Source organism: Salvelinus sp. IW2-2015, linkage group LG31 (assembly GCF_002910315.2).
Source record: "Salvelinus sp. IW2-2015 linkage group LG31, ASM291031v2, whole genome shotgun sequence".
NCBI classification, from domain to species: Eukaryota; Metazoa; Chordata; class Actinopteri; order Salmoniformes; family Salmonidae; genus Salvelinus; species Salvelinus sp. IW2-2015.
The window spans coordinates 4,392,981-4,414,453 of NC_036870.1; the positions used below are offsets into that span (position 1 = coordinate 4,392,981).

The 21,473-nt window shown below is 42.0% G+C and overlaps 1 protein-coding gene across 15 annotated transcripts in view; it reads left to right on the forward strand.

Annotated features, from left to right (window-relative positions):
* pleca (plectin a) overlaps positions 1-21,473 on the forward strand; it is a 155,213-nt gene that overhangs the window by 88,284 nt on the left and 45,456 nt on the right. For 2 of the 15 annotated variants that reach the window (XM_023975796.3, XM_023975798.3), the window contains exons 1-6: positions 26-962; positions 10,446-10,507; positions 17,759-17,773; positions 19,175-19,264; positions 19,825-19,860; positions 20,894-20,971. In XM_023975796.3, the coding sequence (XP_023831564.1) occupies positions 809-962; positions 10,446-10,507; positions 17,759-17,773; positions 19,175-19,264; positions 19,825-19,860; positions 20,894-20,971 (435 nt within the window). In that variant the 5' untranslated portion in view covers positions 26-808. Of the gene's footprint in view, positions 1-25; positions 963-7,537; positions 7,817-10,445; positions 10,508-17,758; positions 17,774-19,174; positions 19,265-19,824; positions 19,861-20,893; positions 20,972-21,473 lie in introns of those variants that run through there. The other 13 variants (XM_023975804.3, XM_023975801.3, XM_023975799.3 and 10 more) reach the window with 9 other exon arrangements.

Sequence of the window (21,473 nt, forward strand, 5' to 3'; positions counted from 1 at the left end):
CAAACTTTTGACTGGTACTGTATGTAAAAAAAATAAATAGATGTAATACATTTGACTAATTTAGCACAGTGGTTCCCAACCAGGGGTACTAGTACCTGGGGCTACTTGGCCTATCCACAGACGGTACTTGAAGACTTGTGAGACCATAGGCTTACTGGTAAAATGCACAGGGGTACTCCTGCTGAGCAAAATGCAGTTGGTGGTACTTGGTGGTACAGTAACCGAAAAGGTTGGGAAGAGAAATGGTGCCAAAAGGCAGTCTAATATATGAAATGACCAATGAAAATGTGATACGTTTAACATGCGTCTCACCTTTGGCAACATCATATGGGCATTGGTGACTAGTGCTATTGACACCATTCCTTCAGGGATCATTATGTAAAAGTTGAAAAGAAACACCCTCTAGCAGCTAGTAAAAGAGACATCGCGTGTCGGGCTGAAACCGTTTAAAGTGAAACAGTCCAGGCAGATTGTTATATTGGGGATGGCCTTTAGTATCGCATTTCAATAGCACCGATTAAGAACGCTTTGTCCCACAGAGGCGGGCGCGTGTAGAATGAAGCTCCGAGAGACTGCGCTCACTGGGTCATTTCATAAATAAAATAATGTGGGCTGGGCTTGAGAAAGTGAATATTTGACTCATTGTAACTTAATACGACAGCCCCTTGTTTTTTTCGTTGTATGTTGAAGAGATAGAAAATAAAGACGTCTTTTGTTTCGAACGCCGTGTAGTTCCAGGGGAACTTCTTTCGACAAAGCAGAGTGCGCGCGCGACACAACTTGTGCCCCCGGGTGGCTCCGTTTTGGTATGGCGAACGCTAAAGATACTCCTACCGCCGCTGCTATGTCTTCTCGGTATTGCGGTTTTGAACAGGAAATTATTTATGGACGTGCAAATTACATCAATGAAATGAGCTGTGGAGAAGTGGGGTCCCATTTGTACAGCAGAATGTGTTGCGCAGGTAAGCAGTGTCCAACACGCCGTCAATACAGCACTGCTGGACTGGAGAGGAGGAGATCTGGCAGAGAAGCGTTGGTTTGGGCAGATAACGTTAACCTATTCCATGCCATCATTAGTAAACACGACTGTAAAGGACTGTTGGCTCAGGGTAGCAAAATTGTAAAATCAGACATCTCAGAATAACTGTATAAGTAACTTGTAAGTGATCTCTGCAGTAATATTAAAATAAAAGTTATATAGACTGTATTGTTATAATTGCGGTGTTACTATATGACAAAAAGTGCTTTATTATTTTGGTGAAGAACCAGTCAACCTCTTAATTATCAAGACCTACAGTGTGTGTTGTTTATTGTATGTGACTTTCACCAGTGTGTCTGAAATAGTTTGTTGATTATATTATTTCCGTGCAAGTAGACCAATGCATAACAGTACAACCTGGACTCTGGGGTAGAGGTAACATAGTAAATGTCAATCTGAGACACTCCAATTACTWTGGTATGTTACATTTCGTGTGGTATGTATTAGTTTGTGGATGTCCATCATCCATTTCGTATGATATGTTATGAATTGCAATTCGTACAATATTTGCTAAATATATGAGACGGTGGCTAACATTAGCTAAGCTAGGGGTTAAGGTTAGAAGTTAGGTTAAAGGGTTAGCTGACATGCAAAGTAGTTGCTAAATATGTCCGGAATGAGTTTCGAACACGCAGCCTTTGGATTGTTAGACATTCGCGCTATATGCCCACCCATCCACCCCGATCAATCGGCATACTTTTGTTTTTGCCGTAAGTAACCTTCCCTTATGTAACCTAGCCCCCCTTTCCCCACTAACTCAGGCTCTATCAGACTTAGGCTTTCTGGTGCTCCAGAGGTTTTTGGATAAAACTACACATCTATAAAATCTAGTTAATTGGCTCCRGGCTCCTGTGTGTTTTGGTCTGTTGTCCTGGAAACAGCTCTCACATTTCATTTTTCCACAGTCTTGCATGACTGTCGAATAACATTTGCCAGAACTCTACTAAATGTTGACCTAGGATGTTAGTAGTCAAAATGCTGATTAGGTGGTAGACTAGACATGCAGAGGAAAAGGTATTGCAATTAAGTTAAGAGGGGGAACTTAGTTCAAGTTTAATTAACCCTGATTAACTTGATAATTTTTTTGTTGTTGAAATTCTTCAGGGTGTCAATAAACATTTCTGATCAACAGGGCATGTTTCTGTAGTGCCTTGTTTTCAACAGAAGAGGGAGACAGCTAATTCCACTTACTTATGCCTGGGATACAATTTGGCCTCGTAGTCATTCTTGAAATATTAGAGAGTAGAGAAATTATAGTAGAGTGTAGAGTATTACTTTATTAATCCCAATTTGGGAAATTGTTTTAACACAGCATTCATCATCAATGACAGGACATGCAACAATAACCACCACATTATTTATATATATATATATATATATATATATATATTTTTTTTTTAAACACATTAAGAAACACAAAGGCACATGCACCAACCATAGTATCCCTAAAAGGAATAGTCTGTTTCAAGTGCTGTTTTCTATCCTACTCGGGGAAAACAGGCAACAACATTTTCCAATAGAACGACCTCATAAAACAGTTAATCAATTACACTCATTAAAAATGACAGTTTTAAATAGACCTTTTCCAAACTAATATACCGGTATTTGTGATCTGTTCTTTGCAGTATTTTTGGAGAAGGATGCATTTAGGAAGTGTGCAGTTTTTACACGTTTAAAATGAAACGTTAATAAATAAAATGTGCGACACATCAGATTTTTGTATACAGCATACAACCATGTTTAAAAAAAAAAAAAAAAAAATGGTGTGTGGGCCGATCAATGTCACATGTGGCTTTTTTGAGTCATAGGATTGTGTGGTAGTTTTGAATACAATAACACATGTACAATATATGAGATGAGAATATAGTTTGGGTACTGGAGTATTATTTTCTCATGAAAAACCAGGGGCACATATATGCTCTAAGATTCAATTCCAACTCAATTGCTGCGGAACCAAGAGACTGCGCTGCAGCAATAACAATGACAGTAGTGAATTTTACTAGCTAGTATTTTCTGCCCTCCGATGCCCACGGGCTTCAATACCTTGGCCTTGCTTTAACGAGCTCCCCAAGATTCATAGCATTCCTACATCTACATCATAAATCAGAACCAGCTGTGTGTGAGTCATATTATCTCTTGTGTTTTCTGAAAATTCCTATCTTCATTATTGATGGCCATCACATGCAGAGAGATTTGGTGGGTGGGTGGAGTGGAGATGGCGCCATTGGTGTGTTATCACGGGAAGGAGGTTCCCCGTCTGTAGGGAGGGTGTGCACACCTACACCCTGAGCAAGAATGTACTATAGAGTGTCAGGCGTCTCCTCCCGCCAAAGCAGTCATAATAAAACTGTTATCACATCTCTCATGTCTTGGCATTGTATCTGCATGCAGGGGGGGGGGGTGTCTGTTCATATTCAATGGTTACATTTCCTTTTTGAATTCTCATATATATATATAAGTACAGGTGATCCTAACTGAGCTAAAACGGGGAATTTTTACTAGGATTAAATGTCAGGAATTGTGAAAAACTGAGTTTAAAATGTATTCGGCTACGGTGTCTACAGTTGAAGTCGGAAGTTTACATATACCTTAGCCAAATACCTTTAAACTCAGTTTTTCACAATTCCTGACATTTTATCAGAGTAAAAATTCCCTGTCATAGGTTAGTTAGGATCACCACTTTATTTTAAGAATGTGAAATGTCAGAATAATAGTAGAGAGAACGATTTATTTCAGCTTTTATTTCTTTCATCACATTCCCAGTGGGTCAGAAGTTTATATACACTCAATTAGTATTTGGTAGCATTGCCTTTAAATTGTTTAACTTGGGTCAAACGTTTTGGGTAGCCTTCCACAAGCTTCCCACAATAAGTTGGGTGAATTTTGGCCCATTCCTCCTGACAGAGCTGGTYTGACTGAGWCAGGTTTGTAGGCCTCCTWSCTCYCACACGSTTTTTCAYTTCTACCCACATATTTTCTATAGAATTGAGGTCAGGGCTTTGTGATGGCCACTCTAATTCCTTGACTTTGTCCATTTGGAAGACCCATTTGCGACCAAGCTTTAASTTCCTGACTGATGTCTTGAGATGTTGCTTCAATATATCCATATCATTTTCCTGCCTCATGATGCCATCTATTTTGTGAACTGCACCAATCCGTCCTGAAGCAAAGCACCCCCACAACATGATGCTGCCACCCCCATGCTTCACAGTTGGGATGGTGTTCTTTGGCTTGCAAGCCTCCCCCTTTTTCCTCCAAATATAACGATGGTCATTATGACCAAACAGTTCTATTTTTGTTTCATCAGACCAGAGGACATTTCTCCAAAAGTACGATCTTTGTCCCCATGTGCAGTTGCAAACRGTAGTCTGGCTTTTTTATGGCAGTTTTGGCGCAGTGGCTTCTTCCACGCTGAGCGGCCTTTCAGGTTATGTCGATGTAGGACTCGTTTTACTGTGGATATAGATACATTTGTACCTGTTTCCTCCAGCATCTTCACAAGGTCCTTTGCTGTTGTTCTGGAATTGATTTGCACTTTCCGCACCAAAGTACGTTCATCTCCAGGAGACAGAACACATCTCCTTCCTGAACGGTATAACGGATGCTTGGTCCCATGGTGCTTATTCTTGCGTACTATTGTTTGTACAGATGAACGTGGTACCTTCAGGCGTTTGGAAATTTCTCCCAAGGATGAACCAGACTTGTGGAGGTCTACAATTTATTTTTCTGAAGTTTTTGCTGATTTCTTTTGATTTTCTCATGATGTCAAGCAAAGAGGCACTGAGTTTGAAGGTAGGCCTTGAAATACATCCACAGGTACACCTCCAATTGACTCAAATTATGTCAATTAGCCTATCAGAAGATTCTAAAGCCATGACATCATTTTTCTGGAATTTTCCAAGCTGTTTATAGGTGCAGTCAACTTAGTGTATGTAAACTTCTGACCCACTGGAATTGTGATACAGTGAAATAATCTGTCTGTAAACAATTGTTGGAAAAATTACTTGTGTCGTGCACAAAGTAGATGTCCTAACCGACTTGCCAAAACTATAGTTTGTTAACAAGAAACTTGAGGAGTGGTTGAAAAACGAGTTTTAATGACTCCAACTTAAGTGTATGTACATTTCCGACTTCAACTATATATGTGCTTTTTATGCTTTCTAAGTTTACKTGCCCTGCGGAGATACAGGGCTTGGCAGAAGAGCAGTGTCAGCACTTCCCACTACTCAAGCCCAAACAAGCCCGTGTCTTAAGCAGGCATCCAAAGTATTCTCTCTGCTCTTCTTCATGATCATGAATGTCCCCTTTGAAAGAGAAATATGTATGGTCTAGAGGGTTGAAGGTGTAAGAGGTATTTGGGTGCTATGCAACACACCTGTGGAGACCTGTGAAGGGAGAAGGGGGCTTTCTGGACTTGTGCTATGGCCTTGACCCCTCCAAATCATCATAACAGTCTTCTGAGTGAAGTGCATGTCCAGTTTCAACTTTCACCAGATGTATCTTTTTTTTGTTAGTTATGGACATATGGGATGTTTTTTTATCTAGTGAGGCACACTCACAGCACCAAATCAGTATTGTTTTGATGTCCTCCATTAAATTCAGACACTGGCTTCCTTATATAAGGAATAGGGTGGTTTTTGGAACACAGACTTGGAGTCTGCTCCGAGTCAACCCTCCACTGTGTACTGACTCCTTGATGAAAACATGTCTTGATGGAGGTTTCCCTRTAATTATGTACTGATGGAAACAGACCGTTCATAATTGAGGGTTCCCTTGTGATTGTGCCATTTGATGTATTTCCTGATGACTGATTTCCATTGCCTTGTACTATACCCTGGTCTGGTCTGGTCTGGTCTGCTATAATACAGGCCTTTCATTCAGTGTGGGCTGTGGTAGTTTTAGTTGCATGTACACTCTTCCTCTCTCTCACCACACGCTTACCACTGGCCAGAACACATGGAGCCCTAAGTGGCTATAGCAGATTCTAGTGGACTGTTACTATATGGTTGTATGGCCAAATCAAAGTTTATTTGTCACGTGCGCCGAATACAACAGGTGTAGGTAGACCTTACAGTGAAATGCTTACTTACAAGCTCTAACCAATAGTGCAAAAAAGGTATTAGGTGAACAATAGGTAAGTAAAGAAATAAAAACAACAGTAAAAAGACAGTGAAAAATAACAGTAGCGAGGCTATATACAGTAGCGAGGCTATAAAAGTAGCAAGGCTACATACAGACACCAGTTAGTCAGGCTGATTGAGGTAGTATGTACATGTAGATATGGTTAAAGTGACTATGCATATATGATGAACAGAGAGTAGCAGTAGCATAAAAGAGGGGCTGGGGGGGGCACACAATGCAAATAGTCCGGGTAGCCATTTGATTACCTGTTCAGGAGTCTTATGGCTTGGGTGTAAAAACTGTTGAGAAGCCTTTTTGTCCTAGACTTGGCACTCCGGTACCGCTTGCCATGTGGTAGTAGAGAGAACAGTCTATGACTGGGGTGGCTGGGGTCTTTGACCATTTTTTGGGCCTTCCTCTGACACCGCCTGGTGTAGGGGTCCTTAGATGGCAGGCAGCTTAGCCCCAGGGATGTACTGGGCCGTACGCACTACCCTCTGTAGTGCCTTGCGGTCAGAGGCCGAGCAATTGCCATACCAGGTAGTGATGCAACCAGTCAGGATGCTCTCGATGTTGCAGCTGTAAAACCTTTTGAGGATCTCAGGACCCATGCCAAATCTTTTTAGTTTCCTGAGGGGGAATAGGCTTTGTCGTGCCCTCTTCACGACTGTCTTGGTGCGTTTGGACCATTCTAGTTAGYTGGTGAGATGTTTAGTCCCAGGATCGTTAGCTTAGTGATGAGCTTTGAGGTTATTATGGTGTTGAACGCTGAGCAGTAGTCAATGAATAGCATTCGTTCCTTAACCTTTCCTTCATGAGTAAGAGTAGGGGAATGTCCACTCATCTAGGATTGTTTTTCTTCTGTTGACTGTTTGCTGTTTTTCTACTCCTGTTTGCAAACTTAGAAAATCAAATGCCCTTTTGTCTGTCCTGGGAAAGTTTGTCAAGTCGTTGGAATAAAGCAGAATACACTGTCTTGCAGGCYGAGCGCATCAGTATTTTCATGAAAAATGTGTATGGATACGAAACCTTCACAATTATTTCTATGGCGCTTTTAACGAAAACATTTCTTCCAGGGTGAAACCTGTGGTTCTGTATTTTTAGTAAATCTGTCTAAGCCTCCGTATCTGTTCCCTCAGGGAGGTGCTGGGCTAGCCAGAGGTTTGGCCAGGGTGGGCTGGGCTGGAAGGATATGGGATGTTCCCTTTCAGTACACACAACACAGAGCAGTGAATGACGGGCCCTGACATTGTAGCCTGCAGGCATTTTTTTTTTTTGCAAAGGCAAGAGGAAAAAAAGGCTCAAGAGAGTGAGAACAGAGAAGGGAAAGAGAGAGGGATAAAGGGGAGAGAAGGCGTGTGTAGGGACAGTTTTGAGCTAGAACACAACCACTTGACTACATGCTCTCTCTGCGCTCTTCACAAAGCAGCGTTTTGAGCAGTAAGGAGAAGCAGAAGTGTCAGAGACTAGACAGAGTAATCTTACAAACTGTATTTGTTACTGTTATTTCTCTGAGTTAACTGCACCTACCTGACAGTGGGATGTCAATGCAGCCGGTGTACAGAACCTACTCCAGTGACAGTGAGGGAAGTGACAGGGTCTTCACTGAGGGATACCACTACCAGGGGATGCTCAAGGCCACCGATGGAAGGAAAGGTAGAATTATCATGGTGTCTAATAGTTTTTACTGGTCTAGTTGGAGTTTTRGTTTTTATCAAAAAAGAAAGACAGATCTTTGCTTGGTTTCATCTGTTAGAAATGCTTCACTTTATTGAGCTTTTATTTGATTGAGGAACTGATGTTTTTTCCCCCGAGTTATGATTTCCTCAAATTATGTGACTCATGTATCTGTGTTGAAATATTTAGCTTTCACTTGTTAGCTTGTATTGCATAGGATTACCTGCGGTTACCCAGCTGTCGGCAGATATGACAGTATATGTCTATGTAATTATATACAACTAGTCCAAATTAGTTTGTTTCATGTAAGTAAAATATACAAACAGAGACATTATCCATTACTGTCACAGCACTGCCATGTTATGGCTKTCAAAGGGCCACACCCCTTTATGTGTCACTGGCTTTGTTCAGCCTTATTTGTTTATTAAAGTGTCCCTCAAGTTTACTTTAGCAGATTACTTTAGGACAGCCAATTAAAACATAKGGTTGTGGACCATAACTAAATACCAGTGGTGTAAAGTACTTAAGTAAATATATATATTTTTTTGTGGTATCTGTACTTCACTTTACTATTTATATTTTTGACTACTTTTACTTTTACTTCACTACATTCCCAAAGAAAACMATGTACTTTTTACTCCATACATTTTCACTGACACCCAAAAGTACACGTTACATTTTCAATGCTTAGCGGGACAGGAAAATGGTCCAATTCACGCACTTATCAAGAGAACATATCTGGTCATCCCTACTGCCTCTGATCTGGCAGATGAATTGAACACACACACTTCATTTGTAAATTATGTGATGGAATGTGCCCCTGGCTATCTGTAAATAAAACATTTATATAAATCTGGTGTGCTTAATATAAGCTATTAGAAATTATTTATACTTTTACTTTTGATACTTAAGTAGATTTGAGCAATTACATTTACTTTTGATACTTTAGTATATTTAAAACCAAATACTTGTAGACTTTTATTCAAGTAGTATTTTACTGGGTGACTTTTACTTGAGTCATTTTCTATTAAGGTATCTTTACTTTTACTCAAGTATGACAATTGTATACTTTTCCCACCACTGCTAAATACATGTTTGCTGAGAGAATAGACCAATAAAAATAGCCTGGCTGTTTTTGAAAGCACTATATATTACTATGGCAGTAGGAGTAGACTATGAAGGTTTTGTAGGAGATCGGATACCTTCCCAATGAATCTAACCCTTGTTTCAGTATCTCAGACTATGAAAGGCTATAGCCATGGCTCGGAGTAAAGTGTTCCAGACTGTATATGAGCTTTACAACCAAGAACACACAATCAGGATAAATGGATTTAAGTTCCCATTATTATTTTTTGAACTGGAACGTCTTTGGGCTTGCAACGTTGTGTTTTTTTTCAGTTACAACTTGACCTTTGCTTCTGTTGATCATAGTCAGTGTCACAGTAGTGGGACACTTAGTCTGTGTCGCAAATGACACCCTATTCCCTGTATAGTGCACTACCGTTGACCAGATTCCTATGGGTCCTGGTCAAAAGTAGTGCACTATATAGGGAATAGAATGCCATTTGGATGTAGCCTTACTGGTTAAAACATATCTGAGGGGGATTTGACTTGGCTGCCTACCATGGGGATGCTGCATTGGCACGACAGGAAAGGTTGTGTGGTGCCTCACGATGCCACTTCTGTGTTGGTGCGGTTTTTCTAAGACACCATGCGTGTGTGATTCACAGGCAGTACCAGTAAAGGGATTTGGCATTGGTGGGGCACATCCTCTCCTCTGTTGCCCTGCCCGATGACTCACCAGTCCCTGACATTGTTCTGTTCTTTCTCATTGTCACACAAGTTCTGCTTTGATCTAAGAGCTTATCCTGAGGATGAAATCAAACTCTGTTTCTCAAGTCACAGATGGCTTATGAAGGAATAATAGCTTATATTCCCATGCTAGGCTGTGTTTCGATACAGTTGAGTTGTACTCGATGTTTACTTTCTCAAGCCGTCTCTATATTTCAACCATAGATACCGTATTATACTGTATGGTCTTCATGCTGCGTTAAACTACTGTACAGAATGAGACTGAATAGGGAAGTGAGAGTTGGGTTGCTTTGGCATTGGATTTGCCAGGCTTGGATCAGGTGCCTTGTTAGGCTGTGTGGAAAAGATGATAGTACTCATGTCTGCTGCTGGTAGATGTGGATTGTGATAGCAGGACAGTTTTCACTCTTGCCCCTAATCAGACATGCGTTGACAGTCCCCTAGAGTTCGTAATCACACGGTGGAATCAAAAACCGACCTGCGAACGGTATTACTCATGGAGGATGCTCTTCACAGTTGAGCAACAAATGGTAACGCTGTAAAGTACTCCCCCCTCACCCATCTTATGTTTCAATTTTTTATTGTCCTCTCTGATCCAGCACTTGGGACAAATGTGTTATGGATGTGAGCATATCACCCCACTTAACTGTATGAACTATCCCCACTTTTTGTGATCCCCATGGACATTACCTCAAAGACGACAGAATTTTATATCTATGTAACTCTTGGTCTCTTAGTTGAAGTCGAGTGTCTGTATGCTGTTGATGTTGACCATCACTTTTTCTCTGTCCCATAGATGAACGAGACCGGGTACAGAAAAAGACCTTCACAAAATGGGTCAACAAGCACTTGATGAAGGTAAGATGAGGACATATAACACCTGACTTGAGCTCATCGCACATCTTCTCTAAACTTGACAATAAACTGTAATGGGGTGTTCCCAAAAAACAAACTAGATTCAGCTCATTGAAACTCATCTCATCCATGTATTTTATAGGGGTCCAGAATTCATTCAGCAGTAGGAAAGCAGCTACAAGGGAGTTATAGATGTGCATGTGCAGTGCACATACATATGTGATACACAGGACAACATACCAGTTTAGAGTCTCATTGAGGAAATCACTTGTAACTAAGTGATTGTGCTCTGTGGCTCTGATCTGGATAGATAAACTACATTCTCAACTGGAATAGGATATACTGCTAAAATATTAGAGAAGGTTTACTCATTACATGGTAAAGATAGTGTGTGCATCCTAACTGGCACCCTATTCCCTATACAGTGCATTCAGAAAGTATTCAGACCCCTTTACTTTTCCCACATTTTGTTATGTTACAGCCCTATTCTAAAATTTATTAAATTGTTTTTTTCCCCCTCATCAACCTACACACAATACCCCATAATAACAAAGCAAAAACAGGTTTGTGATTTTTATTTTTCTTTGCTAAATTATAAAATAAATAAACTGAAATATCACATTTACAGTACCAGTCAAAAGTTTGGACACACCTACTCGTTCAAGAGTTTCTTTATTTTTACTATTTTCTACATTGTAGAATAATAGTGAAGGCATCAAAACTATGAAATAACACATATGGAGTCATGTACAGTCGTTGCCAAAAGTTTGGAGAATGACACAAATATTAATTTTCACAAAGTCTGCTGCCTCAGTTTGTATGATGGCAATTTGCATATACTCCAGAATGCTATGAAGAGTGATCAGATGAATTGCAAGCTGACATCATGTCAGTGATTCTCTCGTTAACACAGGTGTGAGTGTTGACGAGGACAAGGCTGGAGATCACTTTGTCATGCTGATTGAGTTCGAATAACAGACTGGAAGCTTCAAAAGGAGGGTGGTGCTTGGAATCATTGTTCTTCCTCTGTCAACCATGGTTACCTGCAAGGAAACACGTGCCGTCATCATTGCTTTGCACAAAAAGGGCTTCACAGGCAAAGATATTGCTGCCAGTAAGATTACACCTAAATCAACCATTTATCGGATCATCAAGAACTTCAAGAGCAGTTCAAATGTTGTGAAGAAGGCTTCAGGGCGCCCAAGAAAGTCCAGCAAGTGCCAGGACCGTCTCCTAAAGTTGATTCACCTGCGGGATCGGGGCACCACCAGTACAGAGCTTGCTCAGGAATGGCAGCAGACAGGTGTGAGTGCATCTGCAGACAGGTGTGAGTGCATCTGCACGCACAGTGAGGCGAAGACTTTTGGAGGATGGCCTGGTGTCAAGAAGGGCAGCAAAGAAGCCACTTCTCTCCAGGAAAAACATCAGGGACAGACTGATATTCTGAAAAAGGTTCAGGGATTGGACTGCTGAGAACTGGGATAAAGTAATTTTCTCTGATAAATCCCCTTTCCGATTGTTTGGGGCATCCGGAAAAAAGCTTGTCCGGAGAAGACAAGGTGAGCGCTACCATCAGTCCTGTGTCATGCCAACAGTAAAGCATCCTGAGACCATTCATGTGTGGGGTTGCATTTCAGCCAAGGGAGTGGGCTCACTCACAATTTTGCCTAAGAACACAGCCATGAATAAAGAATGGTAACAACACATCTTCCGAGAGCAACTTCTCCCAACCATCCGGGAACAGTTTGGTGCCGAACAATGCCTTTTCCAGCATGATGGAGGACCTTGCCATAAGGCAAAAGGTATAACTAAGTGGCTCGGGGAACAAAACATCGATATTTTGGGTCCATGGCCATGAAACTCCCCAGACCTTAATCCCATTGAGAACTTGTGGTCAATCCTCAAGAGGCGGGTGGACAAACAAAAACCCACAAATTCTGACAAACTCCAAGCATTGATTATGCAAGAATGGGCTGCCATCAATCAGGATGTGGCCCAGAAGTTAATTGACAGCATGCCAGGGCGGATTGCAGAGGTCTTGAAAAAGAAGGGTCAACACTGCAAATATTGACTCTTTGCATCAACTTCATGTAATTGTCAATAAAAGCCTTTGACACATATGAAATGCTTGTAATTATACTTCATTATTCCATAGTAACATCTGACAAAAATATCTAAAGACACTGAAGCAGCAAATTTTGGCGAAATTAATAGTTGTGTCATTCTCAACTTTTGGCCACGACTGTAGTAAGCAAAAAAGTGTAAAACAAATCTAAATATATTTTAGATTTTAGATTGTTCAAAGTAGCCACCATTTGCCTTGATGACAGCTTTCCACACTCTTGATATTCTCTCAACCAGCTTCATGAGGTAGTCATCTGGAATGCTTTTCGAACAGTCTTGAAGGAGTTCCCACATATCCTCGGCACTTGTTGGTTCCTTTTCCTTCACTCTGCGGTCCAAATCATCCCAAACCATCTTAATTGGGTTTAGGTCAGATGATTGTAGAAGCCAGGTCATCTGATGCAGCACCCCATCACTATCATTGTGTTTTTTGTCATTGTCCTGTTGAAAAACAAATGATAGTCCCACTAAGCGCAAACCAGATGGGATGGCGTATCGCTGCAGAATGCTGTGGTAGCCATGCTGGTTAAGTGTGCCTTGAATTCTAAATAAATCACAGACAGTGTCACCAGCAAAGCACCCCCACACCATCACAGCTGCTCCTCCATGCTTCACAGAGGGAACCACACATGCGGAGATCATCCGTTCACCTACTCTGTGTCTCACAAAGACACGGCAGTTGGTACAAAAATATAAAAGTTGGACTCATCAGACCAAAGGACAGATTTCCACCTGCTCGTGTTTCGTGGCCCAAGCAAGTCTCTTCTTGTTATTGATGTCCTTTAGTAGTGATTTCTTTGCAGCAATTCGACCATGAAGGCCTGATTCACGCAGTCTCCTCTGAATAGTTAACGTTGATGTGTCTGTTACTTGAACTCTGAAGCATTTATTTGGGCTGCAATTTCTGAGGCTGGCAACTCTAATGAACTTATCCTCTGCAGCAGAGGTAACTCTGGGTCTTCCTTTCCTGTGGCGTTCCTCATGAGAGACAGTTTCATCATASCGCTTGATGGTTTTTGCGACTGCACTTGAAGAAACTTTCAAAGTTCTTGACATTGTCCGATTGACTGACCTTCATGTCTTAAAGTAATGATGGACTGTCATTTCTCTTTGCTTATGTGAGCTGTTCTTGCCATAATATGGACTTGGTCTTTTACCAAATAGGGCTATCTTCTGTATACCACCCCTACCGTGTCACAATCCAACTGATTGGCTCAAATGCATTACGAAGGAAAGAAATTCCACAAATTAACTTTTAACAAGGCACACCTGTTAATTGAAATGCAACCCAGGGGACTACCTCGTGAAACTGGTTGAGAGAATGCCCAGAGTGTGCAAAGCTGTCATCAAGGCAAAGGGTGGCTAGTTTAAAGAATCTCAAATATAAAATATTTTTTAGGTTTAACACTTTTTTGGTTACTACAGGTTTCCATATGTGTTATTTCATAGTTTTGATGTCTTCACTATTGTTCTACAATGTAGATTTTTTTTTTTTTTTTTTAAATAAAGAAAAATGTGTGTGTCCAAACTTTTGACTGGTACTGTACATAAGTATTCAGACCCTTTGTTGAAACACCTTTGGCAGCGCTTACAGCCTTGAGTGCTTTTGGGTATGACGCTACAAGCTTGGCACACCTGTATTTGGGGAGTCTCCCATTCTTCTCTGCAGATCCTCTCAAGTTCTGTCAGGTTGGATGGGGAGCATCGCTGCACAGCTATTTTCAGGTCTCTCCAGACGTTTTCAATTGGGTTCAAGTCCGGGCGCTGGCTGGGCCACTCAAGGACATTCAGAGACTTGTCCCGAAGCTACTCCTGCACTGTCTTGTCTGTGTGCTTACGGTCATTGTCCTGTTGGAAGGTGAACCTTTGCCCCAGTCTGAATTCCTGAGCGCTCTGGAACAGGTTTTCATCAAGGACCTCTCTGTACTTTGCTCTGTTCATCTTTCCCTTGATCCTGACAAGTCTCCCAGTCCCTGCCGCTGAAAAACATCCCCACAGCATGATGCTGCCACCACCATGCTTCACCATAGGGATGGTACCAGGTTTCCTCCAGACGTGATGCTTGGCATTCAGGCCAAAGAGTTCAATCTTGGTTTCATCAGACCAGAGAATTTTGTTTCTCATGGTCTGAGTCCTTTGGTCGCCTTTTGGCAAACTTCTCAGTAAAAGGCACATGACAGCCCACTTGGAGTGGCTTCCGTCTGGCCACTCTACCATAAAGGCCTGATTTGGTGGAGTGCTGCAGAGATGGTTGTCCTTCTGGTAGGTTCTCCCATCTCCACTGAGGATCTCTGGAGCTCCGTCAGAGTGACGACCGGTTTTTTGGTCACCTCCCTGACCAAGGACCTTCTCCCCCAGGTCAAAGATGAGTCTTGGTGTTTTAAACTTCTTCCATTTAAGAATGATGGAGGCCACTGTGTTCTTGGGGACCTTCAATGCTGTAGGCATTTTTTGGTACCCTTCCTCAGATCTGTGCCTTGACACAATCCTTTCTCGGAGCTCTACAGACAATTGCTTCGACCTCATGGCTTGGTTTTTGCTCTGACATGCACTGTCAACTGTGGGATCTTATATAGACAGGTGTGTGCCTTTACAAATCATGTCCAATCAATTGAATTTACCACAGGTGGACTCCAAGTTGTAGAAACATCACAAGGGTGATCAATGGAAACAGGATGCAGCTGAGCTCAATTTCGAGTCTCATAGCAAAGGGTCTGAATACTTATGTAAATAAGGTACTTCTGTTTGTTATTTTTAATACATTTGCAAACAATTCTAAAAAGCTGTGTTAACGTCATCATTATGGGGTGATGTGTGTAGATTGATGAGAAAATACATAATTTAATCCATTTTAGAATAAGACTGTAACGTAACAAAAAGTGGAAAAAGTCAGGGTGTCTGAATACTTTCCGAATGCCCTGGTCAAAAGTAGTGCACTATATAGGTAATAGGGTGCCATTTGGGACGTAGCCAGAGGGCCTTGTTTTCTGTCAGTGGCCGCAGATGAATGTTTCTGTTATGAGTCGCTACTCTGACTGGCTGGAGGGCACGCGGTGCAAAGCTTCTCGCTAATGCGTGCTCTCTGCCTCTTGGCAAACCGTTGACCAAAAGCTTTTGAAAATGCATCAATTGATCATATGAGCAGGAAATAGTTTTTTTTTTTTCATTGCTGCAATTACAGCATGTTTCTTGACTCATCTTGGTTCACTCAAAGCCCACAGCTGTTCACATGATAGCGACTTTGAAAACTGCAAGATAGGAAAAAACAAATGTTGACCATTACGTTGATTAGAAGCAAATTAGGTCAAATATTTGATGTTCTGTCCAACCGTCCATCTCTGAATCTACTTTTGATGTCGACGGTACCATAATGATACTTTATAACGATGCCAATGGCCAAATTACTGCATCCATCCGTCACTACAATTACCACTGCTTGAGCAGTGTAAGTGCAGACTATTAGGGGTCTACTTAACGATAACTGTAGATAAGTGAAAGGACCTCGGATGGCCTGAGAGGGCCTAGAGAGCCTGCACAATGGTTCCCATAAAGGCCACTGTCATATTTCTATAGTGGCCGTCACAAAAACATATTTTTGATTGCTTGTTGTTGTAGTCCAAGTGTCTATGGTATGAAGAGGAAAACACTGGCCTGTGGTGCTGCATTAATATTATGAAGCATCAGACATTCCTCAAACAGAAGCTTGGTTTACATAGAAACGACTTGGAAAACCACTGTACTTTCACTGGAAAACATGGATATGCACCATTACATTTCCACTGTGACTCACATCGTCTCCCAAATAAGTGAAAAATAAACACCCTACTTGAAAACGTATTTCTCGTACCAGTTTTGATTCTGTTCTCAGCACAGTGGCAGTACGTACGCGCATGCTATTTCTGTGCTGTGTGTGGGAATGAGTCACAAGCATCTGGTCTCGCTTTAGCTCTGTGAGGGAGAGCGAGGCGGGCTGGAGTTTTGGGCATGGGTCATGTTCCACACACATCTGGCCCACAGACTGTCTGGCTTCTGGGGCTGTATTGTGTGTCCCAAATGCCACCCTGTTCCCTATATGGCGCGCTACTTTTGACCAGGACCCATAGGGCACAGTTCAAAAGTAGTGCACAATATAGAGAATAGGGTGGCATTTGGGACGTAGCCCTGCAGTGGTGCAGACTGAGCGAGAGAGCACCAGGGTGGAGGWGATGGACCCCTGAGGGTTTCTGGCTAGTTGGACACATGACAGAGTTTTCAATTAGTTTGTCTTGGAGAGATGTTTATGTTACTCTCAGTAAATGCTGAGGCCCCTTGCAAGGGACTCTATGGGCCTTGTACAGTATGGATGGACAGTTGCTGCTGCTATCCCACCCTCCTCAGAAGAGGGTGGAATATACTGTATATAGGGACTGCGTAAGTGTCAGTGAACAGGAAATGTGGGATTTCACATATTTGAAACGATGTGGAATCAACCAACTAACTAATCCGCCCCAGCAGTCTGCTGTACTGTATCTCATTGCTGAACCAGAGAAGTCAAAGTAAGGAGTCTCTATTTCCTTCTTCTTTTTGTTTTTCATAGGTGAACTCAAGTGTGTCAAACGCTGTGTGAAATGTCTGTGCGATTCATGCGATAGGGGGCGTAGATATGCTCTGGCACGGGGACGGTTGTCCTGAGTTAGTACTCCATTGTAAAGGAAATCCCTCTCGTGTTGATGCAGTGGACCTGTGTGGTTCAGGGCTTTTGTTTGGGCCTTGTTCAGAAAAGGACCATGGGATTAACTGGGACGGAGATACACAGGTCTAGTTGTGGATCATTGCCAGTCAGACACCTCTCATTCCTGAGGGCTGTTGTTCATGCAAAGTCAAATGGGACATCGCACTCTTCTTATGGTCTTTTTCACTATGGTGAAATACAGATTTAAGTTCAGTGCATACATCTTGCTCTGACAAACTATTTGACATATGATTGGCATGATACGAAAACAAAAGCATGCGGCAATACTGTGTTTTACCCCAACAGTCTTGTCTTTTTGAACATCTCTCCAACTGTCAGTCAAATGAACGTCCACCTTTTTTGCTCATTCTTCTTTCCTCTCCTCCGTTTCTCATCCTGTCTTTCCATCCTTCCATCAGCACTGGAGAGCAGAGGTAGGTGCAGACTGTCTGTGAGCCTGTTCAGAGTGCTGAGTGGACATGCATTGTTTTCTGCATGGGTTTCTTTCGCTGCTCCTCTCCTTAGGCGTTCTAGCCGGGCACCTACATCTCTAACCTCTGTCCCTGTCTGTGTCTCTTTCCCTCCTCTCTTAACTTCCTAATGTAATCGCTGCTTCAGCCTCTCTGCAGAGTAAAGTCGCTGATCAGAGCATGTCCCATCAAACCAATCTGGCAATTGCTTAGGCCTAAGTGCTATTTTTTATTCGGAGGCATATGACAGATACCCTATTATCAAATTAACTCTCGAAAACGTTGAAACGTTTGACTTTGGACAAAGTCACTGTAATTGCTACAGCAGGAGGTCGTGTGACCCTTTTTTATAAGTTGCATAGCTATTATATCATAGCTATTTATATCAAATTAGGATAAGAAGATAAACAAGTAGTTTTATTTGTACCTTTATTTAACTAGGCAAGTCAGTTAAGAACAAATTCTTATTTACAATGACGGCCTAGGAACAGTGGGTTTAACTGCCTTGTTCAGGGGGAGAAAGACAGATTTTTACCTTGTCAGCTCAGGGATTCGATCTTGGAGCCTTTCGGTTACTAGTCCAACGCTCTAACCACTAGGCTACCTGCCGCCCCAAATCAATCAATCTGTAAATCAAAATGTTTAAAGTAAACTATTCAGGTCACTCATCTAAGCCTGTGGTTCCCAACCAGGGGTACTAGCACCCCTAGGGGTACTTGGCCTATCCACAGGGGGTACTTGAGAAGCCTCACGAGAACATAGAACATGTCAAATGCACATGAGGGGGTACTTTAAGGGTACTCCAGGCAGAGCAAATATCACTTAGTGGTACAGTAACCAAAAAAGTTGGCAACCACTGATCTAAGCAATGCATCTTCAGATTCTCAGACAAACTGGCTGTGTGTGAGTAGTATAGTATGAATACAATCAAGAGATACTGACTGATACCGACAGAGATACTGTTGCATTACTGGAGGTTTCTTTAGTTTCAAAAACAATGGGGACTCCAATCTGCCAAAGTAGTGATTGCTGGAGTGTTTTTAGCCTGAATGACTGTTAGAAATAGCACAAGTCTTGGTTATTAGTTATTATGGGAAATTGCAGGGCTCTCCGTTTGATTCCTAATCCCTGATTATGTTGTCAAGAGCAGTGTTGTTTCTTCACGAACAGAGCTTTTCTAAGCACCGGTCTTGTTAGATCACGAGTATTTACAGTACGTAAGCAGTGTTCATTCCTCATCCTCACAGCTGATCAGCTTATAGATAACAGAGAAACCCTTCAAGTACATTGAACCATAATGAATCCACTGTGTCTCTCTGTAAACAGTCTCTAACTGTCTCTCTCGACCCCCCCCCCCCCCCCCAGGCCCAGCGGCATATCACTGACCTGTACGAGGACCTCAGAGATGGACACAGCCTCATCTCCCTGCTGGAGGTGCTCTCTGGAGAGACACTGGTGAGTCCCTGTAACCTTTGCCCTCTGACTGGAAGGAGAAGGACCTCTGTTTCTGCTGCAACCTTCCTTCCTAACCTCTCATTTCCTTCTGTCCTTTCCCCCCCCCATCCTACTCACATTAGTTGCTTTTCAGTCCATTATACTATACTATTTTAATTAGTCAGGATGATGCATTAGATCTTTTGTAATCTTTCCCAAACTTGATGTCACATGTAATACACAACCTGGGCTGGTAGGTTTTGTTTTCACCACGTTCTTGCATGTGTTGAAACTTGCGGGGATACAGTAGTCCACAAACAATACAGTACATGCTTAAGAGTGCCTCACGATTTGACTTAACCTATCCATGGCACTGATTTGAAGTTGTTTTTGGTAATAATGCATTTTATAAGTAATTTCTCATAGCCATAATTTAACACAAATTTCATAATTTGCTTCTCTAACCTTTTTGCACTTGTTTGACCCCTGTTTTTCCTTTTCTAATTCCTTTCTAATTCCTTTCCCTGCCCTTTGCCCCCTTTGCTTCTGCCTCTTCTCTTGCTATGGTCTTGCTGTGATAGCCGAGGGAGCGCGACGTTGTCAGGAACTCGCGGTTGGTGAGTGGGCCTGGACTGTATAGCGCCTCCTCGGGCGTGGCGTCTGTCACTCCCCCAGGTGGCTGCCGGGTTGTGCATGTTGATGTCACCTCCTTGTCTCTGTGTCCGCAGCGTCGTCGTCCTCTTCCATCTGCTGAAGAGCTTTCAGAGACTTGGGATGTGTCCCAAATTGCACCCTATTCCCTACATATAATGCACTATTTTTAACCAGAACCCTATGGGCCATGTTCATAAGTAGTACACTATATAGGGAATAGGGTGCCATTTGGGTCATTGAGTAGGGAATGCAGATGTAAGATTATCTTTTTTGTGTTTTCCCATGGATTTGGGGATATTGTGTGGTAAATTACTGGTAGTGCCGAGTCATTGTGCTTTGATAACCTATGTGAGTGGAGTAGGAGCCTTAGAAGGCATTTAGCCATCTTTAGTTACTTATTAGAAACATGATGAATGAAGCTGGGATATTTCCTTCAGTTTCAGCACGAGATAATTTAATATTCAGTCTGCTAGTTCCGTCCACGTCTAAGCATATTAGTCTGAGGTCTCAGAAAGAGATGCAGGCATCCGGTCATCTGACCCAATTTACTGTAAACCGAGGCCAGAGTGACATCACTGCAAGCCAATAAGAGATCGACCTGTAATGGTAGATGAGCTTGTGATTGGCTGAGAGCTTGTGACTTGCTGCACCTATGCATGTAATGGTGGACCAGATATGTCTCCTGAACACTTGACCATTATCTAGAGATTGAGAAGCATAAAGACTCGAATCACTGCTGCTTGGCTCCAGGTATCTGCTTGGTAGGAATGGATTGTGTTGTAGATCAAAGTGTGATAATGTCATTTAGGTATCATTTCTCTGCAAAAAAAAAGTATATATATAGGACCAAGAGTGCTGCTTGTAATCCATATAAAATGTTTTCTCAGTCAGAAATACCTTGTCTCCAGTCATGGGGCCTGCGCTTCCCTGTCCTATTGGTACTCTATGTGTGTTTTCATCTCCCTCTAAAGTTCAATCTCTTCTCACATCTCACAGCCCAGGGAGAAGGGGCGCATGCGCTTCCACAAACTGCAGAATGTACAGATCGCACTGGACTTCCTCAAACACAGACAGGTACAGTGTGATGATTAAATGGATCAATATATCTATGTTTTTTAAGTGAAAAAAAAAAACTTCTCACTTGAACTGATTCTTCTAATGTAATCGAACAGTCCCAATACCATGGACATGCAAGTCCGAGTCAAGACCGTCAAGTCTCGAGTCAAGTCTCAAGTCCTAAACTTTGAGTTTCGAGTCCTAAACAAGTCATAATGTGCTCTTCACCAAATGTAATACCATTTCATATTTTTAACAAGAGTAATAGTTAGTATATTACATTTCCACAAATCATGAATGCTTTTAAAAATATCTGTATATTTATTACTTTCCAAACAAACGTTATATTTCCATGGAAATACATGGGTAGCCATGAGAAAGACCCCCCCCCCCAATAGTGATCGACTATCGAGGATCGCATGTAGGCTTGTTCACAATCGCCCAACCTTCACACTCTCTCTCTGTCTATCTGTCTCTCTCTCTCTGTGTGGTTGTGGTTACAGTAGGCTAACGAATGTCA